Source organism: Ovis canadensis, chromosome 6 (assembly GCF_042477335.2).
Source record: "Ovis canadensis isolate MfBH-ARS-UI-01 breed Bighorn chromosome 6, ARS-UI_OviCan_v2, whole genome shotgun sequence".
NCBI lineage: Eukaryota > Metazoa > Chordata > Mammalia > Artiodactyla > Bovidae > Ovis > Ovis canadensis.
In genome coordinates, this window is record NC_091250.1 from 88764492 (window position 1) to 88787490 (window position 22999).

The 22999-nt window shown below is 40.4% G+C and overlaps 1 protein-coding gene across 4 annotated transcripts; it reads left to right on the top strand.

Moving 5' to 3' along the window:
• Positions 1-244: 244 nt before the first annotated feature.
• Positions 245-22992, top strand: LOC138442562 (RE1-silencing transcription factor-like). Of its 4 annotated transcripts, XM_069594200.1 has the most exons (6): positions 273-624; positions 1521-1636; positions 7133-7311; positions 9314-10217; positions 13517-13600; positions 17334-22992. In XM_069594200.1, the coding sequence occupies exons 4-6, from the start codon at positions 9323-9325 to the stop codon at positions 19355-19357; spliced, it is 3003 nt and encodes a 1000-aa protein (XP_069450301.1). In that variant the 5' UTR covers positions 273-624; positions 1521-1636; positions 7133-7311; positions 9314-9322; the 3' UTR covers positions 19358-22992. The 4 variants fall into 4 exon arrangements, with proteins under 4 accessions (XP_069450300.1, XP_069450299.1, XP_069450301.1 ...); XM_069594199.1 differs by lacking the exon at positions 7133-7311 and having other exon boundaries at positions 245-624; XM_069594202.1 differs by lacking the exon at positions 273-624 and having other exon boundaries at positions 925-1636.
• Positions 22993-22999: the final 7 nt, after the last annotated feature.

A 22999-nucleotide genomic window follows, 5' to 3' on the forward strand; every position in this document is an offset into this window, starting at 1 on the left:
TAGTCTCTTGCGTGCATTCCAGAGCTGGGGGATAACTTTTCTGTTGTTAGTTTATGAAGGAAATCAACAAAGGAAGCGGGGCTGGCTTCTTTTCTGACCTCAGAGCCCGAGTTCGAGACACTGGGGGAATTAGGTGCTGCTACGTCTGGGCGCTGCCCCATCCAAAGCCCGGGCCCCCAACCGACTCCTTCGCCCAGGGGCGGGGCGCGCCAGGCGGCTAAGCGTGAGGGCAGCGGCCGGGGGCGTGTCCGGCGGGCGCGCGCGGGCGGTGAGGGGGCGTGTCCCGGGAGTGGCGGCGGCGGCGCGGGTCGGGTGCGCGGCGCAGCCTCCTGTGTTGGAATGTGCGGCTCCCGCGAGCTCAGGGCGCAGGAGCAGAGTAAGCGCCGCCGAGGCCTGGGGCCCCAGAGCCCGCTGTGGGTGGCGGCGGCGGCCCGGACCGCAGGGCGAGAGCCAACGGCCTGAACACTCTGTGCAGCCCCACTGGGTCTTCGCGGGCTTCGACGGGCCCAGCGTCCAACTTTTCCACCCTTACCCTCCCCTCCCCCGAAACTCCTGCAACAAAGAAAAGTAGTCCGTGAAGGAGCGGCGACGCGGGTCGTCGCCCCTCCTCGCCCAGAAAGGCCGGTAAGCGCGGCGCGGTCTGAGGCACGGTCGGGTGGGGGCGGCGGGTCGGCCGGGCGGCGGTGGCCGCGAGAAGGGGAGGGCGCGGAAGGACGCGGAGCGAGGCGCTGTCCAGGGCTGATTTGCAGATACTGTGGCTCGGGCGGCGGCGACCGCCGCGTCGGGCGGGGGCGGGCGGCCCGGCGGGATCGGGTTACATCGTCGCCGCCGGGGGGCTGGGCCGGGGGCATTGGTGAGGGGCGGCGCGGCGCCAGGACCCCCTCCCCAGTCGAGGCCGGGCCGCCGCGCGGGCGCAGGCGCCGGGGATGTCTTGTCCTGAGGCCAGGAGCGGAGCTGCTTGGGGCCCTAGTCCTGAAACTAACTTCCTCTCGTGCTCCTCCTGCTCCAGGTCCCGCCGCAGCCCCTCGCCTGCCGGCGGCCCTCGCGTCTTCCTCCCTCCCCGGCCTCTCCCTTTCGCCGGAAGGCGCCGTTGAGTGCGGCCGGGCTGGTTGAGTCAGCCCGGGACCCGGGCGGTTCCGCCAATGGGGCTGGACAGCGATTTCTGCGCTCGGGCCGCCAGGCCGCCCAGGCCCTGCGTGCGGGGTCGTCTGGCCGCCGGAGTTGGCGGGGCCGGGGCGCGCGTCCCGCGGGGCGCCGTGGGGGAGTGAGCCTCAGACTTCCGGGGCGCAGGGGGCCCCCTCTGGCGCTCGGGGCCGGGCGCCTCGGGAGGGCGCGCGGAGGCTCCCGGCCCCCTGCGGAGGGCGAGCCCTGGGCGGGCGAGGAGCGGGGACGACGACGACGCGGCAACTTTGCTCACTCTTCCCGGACTGGGGCGCGCGGGCCGGGAGGGGGCACTCTGGACTGGGAAGACTCGGTCTGGCCCAACGGCGCCCCGAATTTGCCCGTCTCTCCGTCTTCAGTGGTGGGGAGCCCAGGAAACGCTTCAGGACGACTTGGTGTGTCGGTGGTGCAGTGAGCGGGCCGAGGCGAGGGGAAGCGAGGGCGCCGGAGTTTGCGAAGAGCTGCTTTGTGTTTGGTACGTATTTTGAGAAAATGGCCGAATGCCTATTTCAGTCAGGAATGCCGCGGCCGAGGCCGGCGCTGGTGAAGGCAGCACGTAGGATCCGAGCGGCACTTTGGGCTTTCGGGCTGTGCACGGACGGCCTTCCTGAGCAACCTGGAAATGCCTGTGGGGATGGTAGTTAGGGTTTGGGGAGAATTAGGAATTACGAGTCGCCTGGGCTGTTTCGTTAAGGCCTTGGACAGCCTTTGCTGTGTGATGGCATTTGATTCCGACATTCGTTGGTACCTATGACTCAACGAGTTTGTCTTTATGCGCTTGGGTGAAACTGATTACTTTCGGTATTTTGGGTGTAAAATTTTTTGAGTCCTTGCCACTTTGCTTTTTCTAATTCGCAAGAGAACATCTAATTTGAGAATTAACACCTTTTAGGCTGCCGTCTATGGGGTTGTACGGAGTCGGACACGACTGTAGCGACTTAGCAGCAGCAGCAGGTTGGAAAGTAATGAGGTTAAGACACTTTATTAAAAAGCCCAGCGTTTTTTCAAAGTGATTTTATTATGGCTCCTCGAGGCAGTTGAGTCAGATCAAACACAAGGCAAGAATGTTGCCGATTTGAGTTATTCAGTTATGGGTGTTTGAAAGCTCTTGTGTTTTCATTTGTGTATATTTGAATACACTAAACTTCCCTTTTCACAGGAAAAAAGGTCTTTAATTTTTGTGTACTTTTAAACAGATCATCAAGAAAAGAAACTTAAGTAATACTTTAGTGGCATTATGTACTTTTTCAAAGTACATTGGACCCTTGAACAACAGGTATTTGAACTGCGTGGGTTCACTTATATGTGAATTTTTTTCAAGAAATATATTGGAAAATTTCTCATAGATCTGCAACATTTTGCAGAAGTCTACAGATGATACACATAGCCTAGAAATATGAAAAATTCAGAAAAACGTACATCATGAATTCATAAAGTATACATAGATAATAGTGTATTTTATCATTTACTACCATAAAATGTATACAAATCTAATAAAAGTTATCAACAATTACAGACCACAATGGCACCATTCCTGTCCAGAGAGATGTAAACAAATGTAAAGATCAATCATTCATCCATAACTGCATATTAACTGTTTCCATACTATAGGTCTGTAATCATTTCATAGCTACTTCTTGTTGCTATTTTGGTGAGCCTCAAGTGTTGGAGGTATCCACTTAAAACGTCTTGTAAGTCTAATCATATCTGGGTGAGCAGTTCTCTCCAGTAAATTGTGCTTACAGAAGAAAAGCCACCTCTCCCATTTCCTGAGTGTTTTTCATTGTGTTTAGTGGGATACCAGAAACCTTGAATGACTCCATGGGACCCATATGAAGTGCTATTGGTGATGCTGGAAATGCTCCCAAGCAGTAAAGTCATGACATTAGAAGAAAGTGTTAAATTGCTTGATATTGACCATATCAAGTTCTGCAATTTCCATTACCCACCACTTCCAAGATCAGTGAATCTAGTGTAAGGGTTATTGCAAAAAAAAGAAAAGGAAATTTGGAGATTATCTCTGCACTTTTGCCAGCAGATATGAAAGCCTTATACTTTTTGTGAAATGCCTTCTGTCTTGATATTAAAAATGCCTTTTTGGGAATTCCCTAGTTGTCCAGTAGTTGAGACACCTTTCACTGCTTGAGGGTTCAGGTTTAATCCCTGGTTGGGAAACTAACATACTACAAGCCACCAAGCTGCGTGATGTAACCTTACAAAAAAAAAGAAAAAATTTTTTATGTGGGTATAGTTGTGAAAGGCATACCTATAGAGTAAACTGATTCGAGAAAAAGTAAAGTTATCGTATGACAACTTAAAGCAAAAGGAAAATGAAGTTTCTAAATCTAGAGACTTTAATGTTGGCAGAGAATGGTTTGGTAATTTTAAAAAGAGTTTTGGCTGAAAAAATATCAAGATAGCAGAACCAGCTTTGAGTTCCCAGATGCTGTTAACAAAATTATTGAAGAGAAAGGCTGTCTGCCTAAACAGGTTTTTAATACAGAGTAATGTGCCCTAGTCTGGAAGAAGTTGCAAAAAGCTCATTCATTACTAAAGAAGAGAAGTGAGCATTAATTCGAATTTAAGGCTGGTTGAAGACTAACTTGTTTTGTGCAAATTGAGTTTTTGATCAGGACTGTTCTTATCTATAAAGCTGCCAAGCCCACTTTTTTTTTTTTAATGGAATTGTTTTTCTTTCATTCTTTGTCTTCCTTTCTTTTTTTGGCTTGCACGATCTCAGTTCCCCCACCTCCGACTGAACCTTGGCCACTGCAGTGAAAGCCCAGAATCCTAACCATTAGGCCACCAGGGAACTTCATAAGCCCACTATCCTTAAAGATAAACACCAGTTACTATTCTTTTGGTTGTATAACAAGAAGGCCAGGGCAATGAGAATACTTATCTAAATTGGTTCCACTGCTGCTTTATCCCTGATTATGAAGTACTTTGCAGTAACGGGACTGCATTTGAAGGTTCTTTGGTATTGGACAGTGACCCTGGCCACCTTAACCCCATGAGTTCAACATTGAAGGTGTCAAAGTGGTATTCATGTGTATGTGCTAAGTTGCTTCAGTTGTGTCCCACTCTTTGCGACCCTATGGACTGCAGTCTGTCAGGCTCTTCTGTCCATGGGATTCTTCAGGTAGAATACTGGACTGGTTTGCCGTTTGCTCTTCCAGGGGATCTTTCCAACCCAGGGATCGAACCCAGGTCTCTTATATCTACATTGGCAGGGAGGTTCTTTACCACTAGCACCACCTGGGAAGTCTGTCAAAGTGGTTCCCAAACACAGTGTCTTTTAGTAAAGCCTATATTAAGGTATCATAAAGACCTTGAAATCTCATTACACATGGTACTCTGTAGAAAGGATTGTTGGTGCTATGGAAGACAACCCCGATAGAACATCATGAAAGTCTAGAATGATCATACTGTTGAAGATGTTATCATTGTGATAGAAAAAACTATGAAGGTCATCAAGCCTAATAGAAATTTCTGCCAGAAGAGACTGTGTCCACGTGTTGTACATGAATTCACAGGATTTACAAGAGCCAATCAAGGAAGTCATGAAAGAGATAGTGGATATTGGAAAAAGGTTGCGGATGGGGTGGATGAAAGGCTTCAAGATACATATTTTGGGACTATTCAAGAGTTAATAGATAGCATACCAGAGAAATTAATGGAAGTTAATTGGGAGGTGAGTCCTTTTGAACCAGTGCGAGACTGTAAGGAAAAAGACACGGAAGAAGCAGTGCCAGAAAACAAATTGACATTAGACAGTCTGGCAGCAAGGTTCCTTTTATTGAAGATTACTTTTGATTTCTTTTACAACTTGTCCCCTTGTATAATACAAACACTAAAACTAAAGCCCGTGGTAGAAGGATTAGTACCAAATAGAAACATTTTTAGAGAAGTAGAAAAGCCAAATTTGGACAGAAATTTAAGATATATTTCTCTCAAGTTACACCTCTTTCCACTTCCTCCACCTCTTCTCTCTCTGCACCTCCTTCTGCCTTCCCTTATACTTCCTCTGCCTCGTCTCACTGCTACTCCTGACTCAGCAAGAGCAACCCTTCCTCTCCCCACCCCCCTACTCAACAGAAGACAGGAGGATGAAGACCTTGATGATGATCCACTTCTCTGCTTAATGAATGTTAATCACACCATTCAGTTAATAAACTTATCTGTCATGTATGTGTATGAATGTCTTGTGAAAATATAGTAATTGTACACCAAGAGCTGGAAGACATTGTGTCATCACCATTGTTACCTAATAATTCATTGTGTATAAGACTTGAGAAAGGTTTAAAGTGATATTTAATATGAAATTTATAATGTATTAGTTTTTCTACTGTTGTATAATTTTGCTTTTAAATAATTACATTACCTGGAACTTCCTTGGTGGTCCAGTTGTTAAGAATCCATGTGCCATAGCAGGGGATATAAGTTCAGTCCCTGGTCTGGGAGGATCCTACCCACATGCCGAGCAGCAGTTAAGCCTATGGGCTTCAACTACTAAAGCCTGGGCTCTAGAGCCCCAGCACTGCAACAAGAGAAGCCACTGCAACTATAGAGCAGCCTCTGCTTGTCGAAACTAGAGAAAGTCAGCACGCTGCAACGAAGACTCAGTACAGTCAAAAATAAATTTTCAGTCTAGTTCAGTCGCTCAGTCGTGTCCAACTCTGTGACCCCATGGACTGTAGCATGCCAGGCTTCCCTGTCCATCACCAACTCTTGGAGCTTACTCAAACCCATAGAATCAGTGATGCCATCCAACCATCTCAGGCTCTGTTGTCCCCTTCTCCTACTGCTTTCAATCCTTCCCAGCGTCAGGGTCTTTTCCAGTGAGTCAGTTCTTCACATAAGGTGGCCAAAGGATTGGAGTTTCAGCTTCAGCGTCAGTCTTTCCAATGACCATTCAGGACTGATTTCCTTTAGGATTGACTGGTTAGATCTCCTTGCAATACAAGGGGACTCTCAAGAGTCTTCTCCAACACCATTGTTCAAAAGCACCAATTCTTCGGCACTCAGCTTTCTTTATAGTCCAACTCTCACATCCATACATGACTACTGGAAAAACCATAGCCTTGACTAGAGGGACCTTTGTTGGCAAAGTAATGTCTCTGCTTTTTAATATGCTCTCTAGGTTGGTCATAGCTTTTCTTCCAAGGAGTAAGCGTCTTTGAATTTCATGGCTGTAGTCACCATCTGCAGTGATTTTGGAGCCCCCCAAAATAAAGTCTGACACTATTTCCACGTCTATTTGTCATGAAGTGATGGGTCTGGATGCCATGATCTTAGTTTTCTGAATGTTGAGCGTTAAGCCAACTTTTTCACTCTCCTCTCTCACTTTCATCAAGAGGCTCTTCTAGTTCTTCTTCACTTTCTGCCATAAGGGTGGTGTCATCTGCCTATCTGAGGTTATTGATGTTTTTCCCGGAAATCTTGATTCCAGCTTGTGGTTCATCCAGGCTGGCATTTCTCATGATGTACTCTGCATATGTTAAATAAGCAGGGTGACATTATATAGCCTTGATGTATTCCTTTCCCGATTTGGAACCAGTCTGTTGTTCCATGTTCAGTTGCAACTGTTGTTTCCTGACCTACATACAGATTTCTCAGGAGGCAGGTCAGGTGGTCTGGTATTCCCATCTCTTTCAGAATCTTCCACAATTTGTTGTGATCCACATAGTCAAAGGCTTTGGCATAGTCAATAAAGCAGTAGATGTTTTTCTGGAACTTTGCTTTTTCGATGATCCAGCAGATGTTGGCAATTTGATCTCTGGTTCCTCTGCCTTTTCTAAATCCAGTTTGAACATCAGGAAGTTCACGGTTCATGTACAGTTGAAGCCTGGCTTGGAGAATTTTGAGCATTACTTGACTAGCATGTGAGATGAGTGCAATTGTGCGGTAGTTTGAGCATTCTTTGGTATTGCCTTTCTTTTGGATTGAAATGAAAACTGACCTTTTCCAGTCCTGTGGCCACTGCTGAGTTTTCCAAATTTGCTGGCATATTGAGTGCAGCACTTTCACAGCATCATCTTTCAGGATTTGAAACAGCTCAACTGGAATTCCATCACCTCCACTAGCTTTGTTGGTAGTGATGCTTCCTAATAAGGCCTGCTTGACTTCGCACTCCAGGATTCACTCTAGGTGAGTGATCACATCATCGTCATTATCTGGGTCATGAAGATCTTTTTTGTATAATTCTTTGTGTTCTTGCCAGCTCTTCTTAATATCTTTTGCTTCTGTTAGGTCCTTACCATTTCTGTCCTTTATTGTGCCCATCTTTGCTCGAAATGTTCCCTTGGTATCTAATTTTCTTGAAGAGATCTCTAGACCTCCCATTATATTGTTTTCCTCTATTTCTTTGCACTGATCACTGAAGAAGTCTTTCTTATCTCCTTGCTATCTTTGGAACTCTGCATTCAAATGGATGTATGTTTCCTTTTCTCCTTTGCCTTTGGCATAGTTTCTTTCCTCAGCTATTTGTAAGGCCTCCTCAGACAACGACTTGGCCTTTTTGCATTTCCTTTTCTTGGGGGATAGTCTTGATCACTGCTTCCTATACAATGTTAGGAACCTCTGTCCATAGTTCTTCAGGCAGTTTGTGTATCAGGTCGAATCCCTTGAATCTACTTCCACTGTATAATCATAAGGGATTTGATTTAGGTCATACCTGAATGGTCTAGTGGTTTTCCCTACTTTCTTCAATTTAAGTCTGAATTTGGCAATAAGGAGTTCATGATCTAAGCCACAGTCAGCTCCCAGTCTTGTTTTTGCTGACTGTATAAATCTCCATCTTTGGTTGCAAAGAATATAATCAGTCTGATTTTGGTGTTGGACATCTAATGATGTCCATGTGTAGAGTCTTCTCTTGTGTTGTTGAAAGAGGGTGTTTGCTATTACCAGTGCGTTCTCTTGGCAAATCTCCTGTTAGCCTTTGACCTGCTTCGTTTTGTACTCTAAGGCCAAATTTGCCTGTTACTCCAGGTATCTCTTGACTTGTAACTTTTGTATTCTAGTCCCCTATAATGAAAAGGACATCTTTTTTGTGTGTTAGTTCTAGAAGGGTTTGTAGGTCTTCATAGAAAAATAAATTTTAAAAAATATATAATAATTACATTACTATATGCTGTCTGAGAAACAGCATATCAGCCCATGATACATACATGCAGTTAAAAAAAAAAACTATTTCTAATACTATGTTATGAAAATGCCTTACACTATATGCTAAATAAAAATTTTGTGACTCATTTATTTGCATATTGGCTTGGCTACTGGGAAGCAGTCCTATCGATTGCAGTAGATTTCAGTAAGGCAGTCATATCGTTGCTTCAGTGTTACCAGTGCTTTGTTATAACTATAAATGAGTATCAATTTCTTTTTCACAATATATTTTCTCTGAATTCCAGGCAGACGCTTTAACCTCTGAGCCACCAGGGAAGCCCCTTCTAATGACTAGTGTTAGTAATATGTATAACATCTGCAGTATTTTATATCATACAGTATTGGTAAAGGTATGACAGGTGTAATTCATCTGGTACACAGGGGATGTATACTTACTGTATTTATGAATACAGTACTGGAAATGTAGTCCTTATGATTTTAACAACTTTTTCATGTATCTATTATATAAATGCATGTAACATGCAAAATACATGTTTACTGACTTATCCTTAAGGCTTCTGGTCAACAGTAGACTATTGGTACTCTTAGTTTTTGTGGAGCCAAAAAGAAGCGATTTTTAACTGTACTGGGGGTTGGTGCCTCTAACCCATTTGTACAAAGGTATATTTAATTTTAATTAGCACTAAAAATGAAGGTTACTTACATTTTTCCACCAGAAAAAGTAAAAGTGCTTGAGGGAAGGCACACCGTTGGCAGACTTAGTTGATGCGTGAGTTGTGTCACACTTGATAGAATTTCTTATAGCGGATACAGAAAATTTTTTGATAACTGCAGTAAAGAGAGTTTGGACTTAGAAAATGATTTTAAAGACTGACTTTCAGTAGTTAATGAAGCTGATTGAGTTAAAAGGTTATGTGGGAAAATGTATTAAGTTACAAAGAACCACAGTGATGTTTTAGTTTTACACTGGTAAATGTGCTTAAACTGGTGTTTTTGTGTGTTTTTTGTTTTGTTTTGAATGCAGAGCACAGATATGGCCACCCAGGTAATGGGGCAGTCTTCTGGAGGAGGAGGGCTGTTCACCGGCAGTGGCACCATGGGCATGGCCTTGTCAAATGACATGTATGACTTGCCTGATCTCTCTCGAGCTGAACTGGCTGCGCCTCAGCTTATCATGTTGGCAAATGTGGCCTTAACTGGGGAGGTAAATGGCGGCTGCTGTGATTATGTGGTTGGCGAAGAAAGACAGATGGCAGAATTGATGCCTGTTGGGGATAGCAACTTCTCAGATAGTGATGGAGAAGCACTTGAGGAGTCTCCTGAGGTGAAAGGCCAACCCAATGGGCTGGAGAACATGGAACTGGAAAGTTTGGAACTCAACGTTGTGCAGCCACAGCCTGTGTTTGAGGTAGCAGCTGCCTCAGAAACGTACAGCTCAAATAAAGACCTTCCTCAGGACACACCTGTAGCAGAGGACAAGTGCAAGAACTTGAAGACCAAACCCTTCCGCTGTAAACCATGCCAGTATGAAGCAGAATCTGAAGAGCAGTTTGTGCATCACATCCGAGTTCATAGTGCCAAGAAATTTTTTGTGGAAGAAAGTGCAGAGAAGCAAGCAAAAGCCAGGGAATCCGGCTCTTCTACTGGGGAAGAGGGCGATTTCTCCAAGGGCCCCATCCGCTGTGACCGCTGTGGCTACAATACCAATCGCTATGATCACTATACTGCTCACCTGAAACATCACACCCGAGCCGGGGACAATGAGCGAGTCTACAAGTGTATCATATGCACGTACACCACAGTGAGTGAATATCACTGGAGGAAACACCTGAGAAACCATTTTCCAAGGAAAGTTTACACATGTGGGAAATGCAACTATTTTTCAGACAGAAAAAACAATTATGTTCAGCATGTTCGAACTCATACAGGTAAGAGTACCTTTCTTATTAAGTGTACTGTACCCCCCAGAATGGAGTGGTCTTAAAAATGTGAAAAATTTCAAATATCTCAGAAGTAAAGAGAATTAAAGATGGGTAAATCTCATCTTGGAAGTAAATTACATCTCAAAAGTAAAAAGTAAACATGGGTACCCACAGGTACCCATCACCTCTACCCAGCAGTTATTAGTTATTAATATTTTATCACATTTGACAATTCATATTTTAAAATAACTATACTCCACTTCCACACAGTTCATCCATTTAATGTTAGAATGCATTGGCTTTAGTATGTTTGCAGAATTGTGCAGCCCATACCACAGTCAATTTTAGGACATCTTCACCCCAAAAGGAAGCACCTCTCAGTGGTTGCTCCCCATTTTCCCCAATACCCCTTATTTATTCACTTGTAAATTGACTTTCAAATCTTTGTAATTAACGGGTCTTAGTTTTCAAAGCAATGTTTATAATATTGATAGTTGCCGTACATATTCCGGGTAAGAATTGGTACCTTTGAGGACTGATTGCTGGTCTGAATGATATGGATAGCGTAACCTAATACTGTGCTCCTCCCATCAGCAGTGAGAAGGGCTGTGGAATGCTGTTTGCATCAGATCCCATTTGCAGTAGTTGTCACTCTGCAGCACTGAACCCTAGAGTCCTAGTGAGGAGAGGAATTGATGTTGAAGGGGTAGGCATAAACAAGAAGACTTGCAGATGAAATTCCATTACAAGAAAGACATGTGTAGCAAGATTTATAAACTCCAACAGATGGCTTCTGTGTAATTTAAAGCTTAAAATCTAGTTATATAAAAGAATTTGAAATCTCTTTGGAATTTGTTATAATCTGTGATTGTCTCTAGGCTTTGCAACCATTTTATCTCAAAAGTAAAAAAGTCTCAAAGTCACATGGCATAGGAAATGAGAGTAACTGGAGAATCCTACACCATTAATCACTTAAGAGTTTTAATTAAACAAACTGTTAGAAAACAAACTGTTAGACTAAGGTTAGACTAAACTAACCTCACTTGCAGTGTCATAAAACAAATCTCAGATACCATATACAGTTTAGCCATAAGTACTGGATGTTCCTTTAACAGTCTTGTGAAAACTTTGGGGCCTAATTTATCATAGAATTGGCCATAATCTGTAGAGCTTTTAGGTAATAAGTGTGATATTCAGTGAAGTGCATGACTTTTACATATATACATTTATGAATTTTTAAAAATTGAGGTATTATTGACAATGATGAATTTTTACAAATATATATACTTAACAACCACCATGCAAGTCACCATAAAAAATAATACCAGTGTGTTTATCTTATTAAATTTTGGGGGGGTATCAGTTATATGTTTGAAAAGGAAACAGTTAAGTGTTTATTGAAAGCCTAAAGTATTGTACCCAGGGTCACATACAGCTAAGATTGAAACTTCTGTATCTTTTTTATAGATACTTATTATGGTAAGGGGCTGAGGATTTTCATTTGAGTCTTCAGTAGATTTTTCATTTTGTGGTTTTGCTATCTAACCAGTTCACAAATTCTACTTTGAAAGATGACATGTTTGCCTATACGTGTGAATGAAAAATAATTAGTGTTTCTAGAGTATTTATGCCTATTTTGGTGAGCTGCACAGATAGATGAAATCTATTTTGTTAGGAAGAATTTAAAAGTAAAGTATCTGTAGTTGATCCTTCATGTTAATCTTCATGGTATTAAATTTTTCTTAGCTTTTTTTGGTAACAACTTTACTGATACACAATTGATATACCATACAGTTCACTGTGAACTGAACTGTTCGGAACACTTCATATCAATGGAATCAGATAATACGTGGCCCTCAGTGGCTACCTTCTTTCACTTACGTTTTCAAGGTTCATCCACATCAAACGTACAGTACTTGTTTTCCTTTTGTTGCCAAATACTTCTCTAAAATGGGTAAGCAACATTTTGTTTCTCTATTAGTTAATGGATTTTTGGATTATTTCCACTTTTTGGCTATTGTGAGTAATGCTGCTATTGCCATTCTTCTGCAAGGTTTTGTGTAGACATATGTTTTTATTTTTCTTAGGTAAATATACACCTAGGAGTGGAATTGCTTAGCCATATGGTAATTATGTTTAATCATTTGAGGGACTGACAAGCTGTTTTCCAAAGTGGCTGCACTATTTTACAGTCCCACCAGCACTGTATTAGGGTTCTAAATTCTCCACAACCTAACAAATAAATGTTAATATCTGTTATTTTTATTATAGCCATCCTGGTGGGTATGAAATCATCTCACTGTGGTTTTGATTTACATTTCTGTTGTGACTAATGATATTGTGCATCTTTTCAAGTGCTTGTTGCCAATTATGTATCTTTTTACATAAATACATTTCAACATTTTTTAATCTCCGAATTCTTTTAGGCTAAAGTAGGCATCCTGTTGCCATGAGCTATTTATGTCTAATCTACAGGTATCGGCTAATAATAGCTGGATAGTTACTAGGAACACATTTCACACTTATCGCCACATTCTTTCTTTCTTTTTTTATCTTTGTCTTTCCTTTCCTTGTTCCATGGGTTTTTTGTTTGTTTTTTGTTTTTGGCCAAGCCACATGACATGTGGGATCTTTAGTTCCCCTACCAGATATTGAACCTGTGCCCCCTGCAGTGGAAGTATGGAGTCTTAACCAATTGACTGCCGGGAAAGTCCCTCGTTGTCCCTTGTTATGAGGTACATCTGCTGCTGTAATGCATAATATAGACAGAATAATAACGTATTTATTGAAGGCTCTAGGTGTCAGGCACAGGGCTGAAGGCTATCCATATATTATCTTAATTTAAATTCTCACAATTCTAGAAAGTGGAGATACTGTTACTTTTATAGATGAGGACGCTTGCCTGAGGTCCTAATTGTTATCTTGTGGCCCAAAAATAGACAAATGTAAAGGTTTTTTTTAGTATATTTTGTGGTTGACAGCCCATGTCCAAAACGCACAAAATTTCTGCCTTTGAGGCTTAAATTCCTTAGTAGTAAATCACTGTTCCCTTGAGTTGCTGTCAGTCCCTGTAGCTTTATGAGTATAACTGGGACTTCCCTGGTGGTGGAGTGGTTAACTCCAGGCTCCTAGCGCAAAGGGCATGGGTTCGATCCTTGGTCTGGGAACTAAGGTCTCACATGCTGAACTGAGCAGCCAAAAAAACCCCCCAAAACTCAGTATTAAATAATGTATGTATGTATTGTTAGTGAGAATTGTAATTGTCTTATTATATCATTTGAACATTAATCACTGTATTTTTGTAGGTGAACGTCCATACAAATGTGAACTTTGTCCTTACTCAAGTTCTCAGAAGACTCATTTAACCAGGCATATGCGTACTCATTCAGGTTGGTAAGAAATGGGAACTTTTTAAATCATTTTTAGTAAACTACCATTATAAAGAAGTTGTTCTATACTTGGAACTGGATCATTATGATTTATTTTTAATGTAATTTGGATATTTATGTATATTTTTTATATAATTTCAGTGTGTGGTTGCTGGGTTCCAGGGATTCCTTGTTAGTTGCTTAGCTCCTGACATTTGGTTTTGTTCTCTTGAGAATTGTTAAGGTTTCCAAAGATTGCTTTACAAAAGCCAAACTTTAAAGAGTTATTGATAATCTATGATCCCAATTTATTCACTTATAATAAATAAAATATAGGACTATAACACGTGGGAGAATTGTCCACCCTAGAACTGAAATGACCATGATCACCATCCAGAATTGGCCCCCATTATGAAGGTGTGAAGATGGCAAAGTTAAAAAGTCAGTGTTTGTGTAGGTGGTCTTGAATGGATAATTATTTCATTTTTGCCACACTGACCCTTTGGAGGTCCTGATATGATCCACAACTCTTCTTTTCTAATTCTCAGTAGATATGTTACCATTTCATCTTGGATGAAATATTTAGAACTGGAGGGAATGCATCTGATTTACATGTCCCTTTGTAATATTTTTGTAGGTATAATACTGGATAGTTCTTCCATCCTGCTAGCATAGGAATTCATTTTGAATATTTTCCATTTATGAGCACAGTGACTGTTTGTTAAAGGGAATTAACATCTTACTGAATTCTGTCATGGACTACTTATGTTTAAGATGGAAAAATAATTTTTTCAGCAAAAACTATTTTCCTTCCACTGAGTACTTGGTGATTATTATGGAGGTACTGTTTTTTTTTTTCCCTCTTGGCCAAGTGGCTTTCAGGATCTTAGTTCTCCAATCAGGGATCAAACCTGTGCCCACTGCAGTGGAAGCATGTAGTCCTAACCACTGGGCCACCAGTGAATTCCCTGAAGGCACTATTTTTAATAGCTGAGTCATTTGAAACATATTATGGTTTGAGAGTCTTTTTGTGAAGTTTGAATAATTTTTTTAAAGATTTATTGATTCATTTTATTTATTTATGTTTTTTGGCTGTGGTGGGTCTTTGTGGCTGCACTTGTGCTTTCCCTAGTTGCAGCGAGCAGGGGCTACTCTTTGTTATGGCGCATGGACTTCAGTAGTTGTGGCACATGAGCTGATTAGCGCTGCGGCATGTGGGATCATCCCAGACCCGGGGATCAAACTGGTGTCCTTTGTGTGTTGCAAGACAGATTCTTAACCACTTGACCACCAGGGAAGCCCTAGAATAACTTTTTAAACATATTTTTATTAAGGTTTAATTTACCCACACGAAAATGCACGTGTTAGGCATGTAGGTCAGTGATTTTATGTATGCTTTCTCTTGTTTGACTGCCATTTTGGTGTAGACATGAAATATTTCTACTACCCTTAGAAAAATTCCTTCCTTACCGTTTCTAGTCAGTACTGCTGTATTCTTCCATCAAGTGATACTCTTGATTTCTATTAAAGATTTAACATCTTTCTGTAAAATGTTTTTGAGAGTCATTCCATGCTGTGTTAACAGAATGTTGTGTTTATTGCTGAGTAGTACACCCCTATTACTTTTGAATTAGAAGTTCCTTTGTTATTCTGTCTGGACTCTACTTGATAAGAATGTGTATAGCTTGTAAAACTCCCTTTTTGAATTTGCTTTACATTTATAAATTAATTTGGGAATGATAAAACAGATACCTGGCACATTTATAAAGATGAAAAACAGGTAAAAATTTTTACTAGAACTGGAAAAGGAAGTTAAGTTAAAACTGTTGGTACAGGGCAAAAGAATTTTCATTCAGCTAGATATTAATAAACTAATCAACTTGATGAATTGATCTTCCAATGCAACAGATTTAATGGCAGTAAAGCAAAAATATGGGTGGGGTGAATGAAGCAAATAAATGATGCCATTGGAGTTTAAAACAGAGTACTAGGAACTCCATTTCTTGATCATTTCACAGGTGGATGCTTGCATCTTGCCTGATGCTGGCTATGAAAATGCTCTCATTCATTAGGGCTTATAAAGTGGTGACATTTTCTTTATAATTCTTTTAAGAGCACAAATATTTTCCTAACGAGAGCGACTTCATTCATCAGCTCTTTGTTTACTCAAAGGTAAGGTTTATATAGTAAGGCAGGATAAGCACCTGAAATCTTCCTTTGTGTTTACCTGTTCTTTAATACGCCAGTTCATTCCAAAAGTCATAAATTACAGGTAATATGTATTGACTGTTTGGCCATCTGTTCTACACTTAAGTGCTTTATATGGATTAGATTATTTATAGCTTACAACACATAAGAATAGTTTACACATGAAGAAATTGAGCCTTAGAGAGTTTTCAGTACCTTGCTCAAGACCTCACAGTAAGTTGCAGAGCCCGTACTTGATCTCTGTAGGTATTCTTACTGTAGAACAAGTTCTTAACCGTTATGTCACATATCTTGTTTCCCCCATTCTGTTTCTATATATATTAACTAGATGTTTGTCTCCACTGAAGTCATTCAATGGAAAGGACAAAAAAGGGGCCAAGTGGAGAGTAATGTAGCATGTTGTTAGAAACCTCTCTTTATGAATCTGTTACTGGACTAATGTGGAAAAGAGCTTATAGTTTGACATACTTGGATAAGTTTTTGTTTTTGTGGTCAAGTATTCTGTAATCAGATATCTTCTGATCATGTAAAGCTTATTATCTATGGTTTTACTTAATGTCTGAGTAGTTTGGCTTTACAAAAAATTTTAAAAGATTTTATGTGAATTTGAGAATGTTGAGAGATGAATTTTCATAAATGTCAATTTCCATTTTTCTGCTATGCATTCCATTGGACCAGTGGGGTATGGATACCGTTTGGTAATATTTGCTAGAGTGTGATCTAGATGGGTATGTATTCAGGTAGAATGAGTTAAATCTTATGCCTTTAATTTGGGGGTGGGAGGGCTTCTGGTCTTGTATGTGCCTGTGATTGTAACTTGTGCTTATTTAATATGCCATATCTATTTGTATGCCCCTGGTTTCTTTGCTCATTTGTTAGAAGAAAGTGGGAGAAAATCTAGAAAGCATTTCTGACTTGTTATATTTTGCTGTAGAATAGCAGCTCTGGCAGTGGAAAAATTTGCTGAGTGAAATCTGATTCAACTCTGCTATGATGGACAAAGGGTCAAAGCATTGTATTAACGCTTTCACATAAAGGTCAGGGAGTGTGGCCTAGAGTATGAAGTATTTCTTTTGAAGTCTCAAGGTTTATCTTAAATGTATGGGAATTTTATGTTCTGTTCCTTTATACATTTGTTTTAACTACATAAAAACGTTAAAAGTATGTTACCTTTTTGAGTGCCTTTGCCCAAAAATTAGCATCAAGAGCCTAAGTCACTTTTTCAGTAATTGTATATTTCTTCATGTATCTGTGTTCTTTAAGAGTGTTTGAGAGCCCTAACTTGATGAACTTTTTAGAAGATGATTAAGATAATTATTCCTTTGTTTAGGATGAGAATCAGAAGTCAAGGGATAGAGGAAAGATATACAAATAAATACAAAAGATATACAAATAAATATGGTAAATTGCATGATCAAGTCTTCATGAAATAGTTCTGGTGGTTTTTGTTTTATATCTATCCACACTTCTTGATGAACATATTTGAATAAATCTTGAATTCATTTCTTAATGTGTGCCTTCTGTAACATCTCTTGTCTACCTTCAGGTGAGAAGCCATTTAAGTGTGACCAGTGCAGTTATGTGGCCTCTAATCAACATGAAGTGACCCGCCACGCGAGACAGGTTCACAATGGGCCTAAACCTCTTAACTGCCCACACTGTGACTACAAAACAGCAGACAGAAGTAACTTCAAAAAACACGTGGAGCTACATGTTAATCCGCGGCAGTTCAACTGCCCTGTATGTGACTATGCAGCTTCCAAGAAGTGTAATCTGCAGTATCATTTCAAATCTAAGCATCCTACTTGTCCTAATAAAACCATGGATGTCTCAAAGGTGAAACTAAAGAAAACCAAGAAGCGAGAGGCTGACTTGCCTGATAACAAAATCACCAGTGAGAAAACAGAAACAGAGCAGACAAAAGTAAAGGGGGATGTGACTGGGAAGAAAAACGAGAGGCCTGTAAAAGTGGAGAAGAAAGAGAATGTTTCCAAAGAGAAGAAGCCTTGTAGTAATGCCTCAAGCCAAGTGACCACCAGAACGCGCAAATCTGCCATGGAAGCTAAGGAAGTGGATGTGTCCCCGGGAAACAATTCAGAAAAAAGCTGCAAAAGCAAGAAAAGCAAAAGGAAGGTGGAAGCTGAAGCCCATTCCTTACAAGAGCCTGTTAATGATGAGGAACCTGTGACAAAAAAGAAAAAGAAGGCAGAAAGCAAATCCAGAAATAGTCAGGAAGTGCCAAAGGGTGACAGCAAAGTAGAGGAGAATAAAAAGCAAAACATTTGCTTGAAAAACAGTACAAAGAAGAAAACTGTGAGAAGTAAATCCTGTAAGAAAAGCAGCCAGCCTGCTCCTAGGAGGCCCACTCAGATGGAGTCTGCTCAGGTGGGGTGTGTGCAGACGGAGCCGCTGCTGTCTCCTTCTCCTCCCCCTCCCCCTCCCCCTCCCATGGTGTGTGGTGAGGTCGAGGCTGTCCAGAAGGGGCCTGTTCACATGGAGCCATCTCTTCCCATGGAGCCTGTTCAGGTGACCCCTGTTCAGATGGAGCCTTCTCCTCCTCTTCCTCCTCCTCCCCCAGAGCCTGCTCAGGTGGGGTCTGTTCAGATAGAGCCTCCTCCACCCCCTCCCCCTGTGGGGGATGCTGAGATCGAGGTTGTTCAGAAGGAGCCTGTTCAGACAGAGCCGCCGCCTCCCACAGAGCCGGTCCCCAGAAGGTCTCCTCGAAAAGAGAACAGAAAGGAAAAGTCCAGCATGCTGAGTGAAATGGCACGGAAGGAGCAAGTGCTTATTGAGGTTGGCTTAGTGCCTGTTAAAGACAAGCAGCTTCTAGAAGAAAGTGCCAGTGCACAGGATCTCTTCCCACCATCACCACCCCTGCCAAAGGAAGAGTTAAAAGGGGAAGAATCGGAAGACCAAAATGTGTTCCCTGCAGGCGAAGGAAATAAAGAAGGCCCTCTTGAAAAAGTGGGAGCAGAAGAGGCAGATAAGAGTCTGGCTGGTGTTGCTGCTGTTATCAAGGAATCTGCCAACACTTCATCCTCTGAACAAAACTTGAATATGCCAGAGGGTGAAACTTCAGAGGATAAACCTCAGGCTGAAGCTATGCTGTGTGCAATGGAGACGGACACTGATGAGAAGCAAGCAGAGAATTTCCCCAGCAGAGACTTGGCAGTTGAAGAACCAGTTTCACCACCGCTGCCTTCTCTACCGCTAGAGAAACATGAAGCCGTGTCCACAACTGCTGTGGCATCACCTCCTGTCACCGTGGCAGTAAATGAGTCTCAGGAAATGGATGAAGACGAAGGCATCCATAGTCATGATGGAAGTGACCTAAGTGACAACACGTCAGAGGATAGTGATGATTCTGGATTGAACGGGGCTCGGCCAGTTCCACAAGAGACCAGTGGGAAAGATGGAAAGGATGCCTTGGCTGTCAAAGTGGCCGAAGGAGATTTCGTTTGTATCTTCTGTGATCGTTCTTTTCGAAAGGAAAAAGATTACAGCAAGCACCTCAATCGCCATTTGGTCAATGTATACTTCCTTGAAAAGGCAGCTCAAGGGCAGGAGTGATGAAACTCTGGTCAAGGCTTCAGTTCTTAGTGTATAAGGTCTCTGACATTTTATACTCATTTGGAGTAGTAGACAGCCTTTTGTTTTTAAAATTAATTACTGTCCAATCCTGATTTTTAAGTGGCACTCTTTTTCTTAGGACTCTGTGTACCTATTGATGTACACATTTTAGTAAATCCAAGGGAGTTACTGTAGCAGACATCTAAATCTGTAAGCTTTTTTCTTTTTTTTAATCTCTTTTTGCTTTTAATTGAACTAAGGTGGCTAAGGTGGTATTAGAGCATTTTGTCTATTTGTTCAGCTATATAACTTACCAGTTTTTTCCTCATGTCTGTCTTTCTATTTCACTTTAGTTTATTCTTTGTTTATAGCCCTATAAAAATTGGCTTACTTAAATAGCAAATGACTTGAAGAATTTGCCTGCTTTATATAAAGTTAGCACTTTAAAATTGTTCTAGCGATAAGAAGACAGACATTGAATTTGAAGAGAAATTTTCCCAACAATTGATGTTCTATCAATCCAGGTATTTACCTTCCTGAATTTTGATCAGTATGTATGTTTATTTGTGTATGTGTTAATTGTCATAAAAACAATGATTTTGGTGGGTTTTTTGTTTTTGTTTTGGTGCTTTAATGCCTTAAGATGTTGCACATTGTTTTTTTTTAACCTATGCAGTTAAGTTTTTTCTAGAAATAGCATTTGCATTGGAATACTTTATATATGCATGTTTATTTTGATCTCTCTGGAGGGATGCTTTTTAGTCTTGTTTGCAAAAGGAGCAGTTTTCTTTTTCCTGCCACAGTTGTCTTTTTTGCAGAATAGTAGTCTGTGCAAATTTGTGAGCAAATGAAAGATGCAGATTTAGTCCATTGATTTTGATTTTAACATCTATGCCAGAATCTGTATTTCATATAAGTTATTTATTTTAAATTGATGTAGTGAGTTCACACCTTTCAGTTTTAACTTTGCAGTAAATAAACCACTAGATCTATGTTGAATGGATTTTTATCTCAAATACCAACCATAAGTACACTTTTTGGCCTGTCTTAGTACATCTACTGCCTCAATGTGTGGTGTTAAGTTGTATCTTATAGGAAACCTCTTTTCCTATATGGTTGGTGTTTATTTATATGCCTGCTCCGCTGAATAAAGAACTATAATTTTAATTTGGAAACTGCAAATCTGGAACTAGGAGGCATAATTACTCCTTCAAGTTATACAGAGTATCAGTTTGTGAGATTCCAAAGCCATAGCAATTACACAGAAAACCTAGGATGAGAAGGGTAGTATGAGTGCTGGTAAACCAGCTGCTACTTCCTGTGAATATAGTGATAAAGGCTGAGGAAAACGGAAGTTCAGTCCAGATTGAAAAATCACACTTTCTCAGGGATCTCCTCCAACTAGTGGATGTCCTGGCTGTTATTGGGACAGCCTTTTGCTACAGGTGAGGCATCAAATGAATAGCTATTTTGGTGTTCCTACGGGACCACTTCGTATGGAAAAGAGTATGTGCCCCAAACTTGCTGGTAGGTTCTTTGGCCAGTCACCAAAGAATATGAAAGAATCTAACATAGGTTTTTTGTTTTTCCTTGTAAAATAAAGTATGATTCCAGTAAGGAACCTTGATTCTTACCTCCCAGGTTCTATTCTGAAGTAATCACTTTATATATTGTTTGTTTTCTTTTGTCTGGTGGATCTCTGAGGCAGGTTTCAGGGTTTGGCAATGCAACATGAAAAATTAGGAGAAAGTATTAAACTGTGTGTGGAAAACTAGTTATTCTGAGAGTGAGTGTTTAAGGTAAAGGACATTTGAACTTGGAATTGACTGGGAGGCCAAAGATTTAAAGAAGCAGAAAAATTTCTCAAGATATGAGTAAGTTGTGTATTTTTGTTGTGTGTTTTCTGTACATAATAGGGATTTGTAAATGATGTTGAATTCTAGGTGAATTCTCAGCTCCGACAATCATTGTCAAACAGATCAAGCTGCAGATATTTATGTTTTAAAACTTAAATTATAAAGCTAGTTAAACCTTTTTAACAACTAGATTTAATGTTCATGAGTACATTTTATATTAAAACGTTACCTTTTCCAGTACATACAAAAATATTCATATTAAGTACAAATTGGAGATTGGGAATCAGTTTGGATTCTTTTGATACCTCAAAAGAAAAAAAATTGACTTCTGGGGAATTGGATGTATTTTCTTCTCTAGATTTTAAGACTAGAATGCCAAAACCAAAAATATGAAAGAAATTAAAACCCCTCGTTAAAGTGATTTGTGAAAACATTGTTACTGGAAATTGAATGGACTTGAGGCCTTTCTTCCAGAAAACAAGGACTTGTTTGTCAGGCCTATATTAGGTTCTGAACCTTAGTGCCATGTATTCTTATTAAAAATCGTTTGATTAAAAAAATTGTTTCATTGAAAAGTATATTAGTAATATGAACTTCTGGTCTAGTTCTTCCATTTGAAAAATGTGCTGTTTGCTTGGGACTATTTGAATCTTTTATTTTCTCAGTTTCCCTTCCACTGGATAGGATTGAAGCTAGACTTTTCCCTTTTGATAAAGGAATAAAAAGTAAACATGTTGTTTGTAAACTGATATTTAGTATTAAAGGTTGAAATATTTAGAATACCTTTATAAGCCTAATCCTAGGTAGCTTTGTAAAATATATCTCTTAACTGTCTTCTGAACCTATGTTCACATTGCTTTTCAGGATATTTTAAGTTTTTTTCCTCTTTTGAGAGCTGCTTCATTGAGGTTTTTTTTTTTTAAATTGAAGTGTAATTCATAAAGAGCTACCCTTTTTGTTTTTGTTTTTAATTAGGCTTCTTTTAAACTATTGCCGTATGTTTTGCTCTAGTCTTCCAAGAAAGGCCATTTTATTTTTTAGAGTCACTTCTAAAATCACATGGTCTTTAACTTTGGGGACTCTTGCATTTGAGTGCTAATTCAGATTTAAGCCTAAGTAACCTCAATTGCCTCTCCCCCCAAGAAGGTTGACAATGGAAGAAATACTTTGCTGTAGTTCTGGACTAAAAAGCTGGGGAAGAAACTTCATTTTCTTTTTTGCACATATCAGAAAAACAGCTACTGTGCAGAGTTTTCTTTTTGACTTCAGCTGATGAACTGGATTGATAGCATTAATTCAGATTTAAGAGATTATCTGAATCTTGGTTTGAATAGATTTGGGATCTGCATGTAATATTAATTAGATCAGATAGCTTTTTTATATTTTCACATGTATACATAGGCTCTCCCTACCCTTATCAACATCGTTAGTTACTGAACTTTGTGAACTGGCATTGAAACATTACAGCAATGTTTTGTTGTACCAGTTGTATAAACTTTTACAGTGCAATACATGGTATTTTTCAGAGACAAACCAAAGGTTTATTTCTCAAGGTTCCTGCTGTTTGCTTAAGCAGCATTGATGGAGAATCTTTTATATACGTTTTTAATAGATGAAAAACCAGATTGCAAATCCTTTTTATTGTTTTTGTTTTTTGAAGCAAACCATGTACCAGGTTTTTGGTCCCAATTGTGTAGGATAAGTTAAATTGAATTCTATTAACCCATATGAGTGTATTTCTGTAAGCATAGTAATGTTGAAATAAAGTTTTAAAAAGCATGTTATG

Coding starts and splice junctions, on each gene's coding strand:
- LOC138442562 (XM_069594199.1), top strand. CDS start 9,323: ATGGCCACCCAGGTAATGGGGCAGTCTTCTGGAGGAGGAGGGCTGTTC. Junction 10,218..13,516: donor GCATGTTCGAACTCATACAG/GTAAGAGTACCT, acceptor GTATTTTTGTAG/GTGAACGTCCATACAAATGT. Junction 13,601..17,333: donor GCATATGCGTACTCATTCAG/GTTGGTAAGAAA, acceptor GTCTACCTTCAG/GTGAGAAGCCATTTAAGTGT.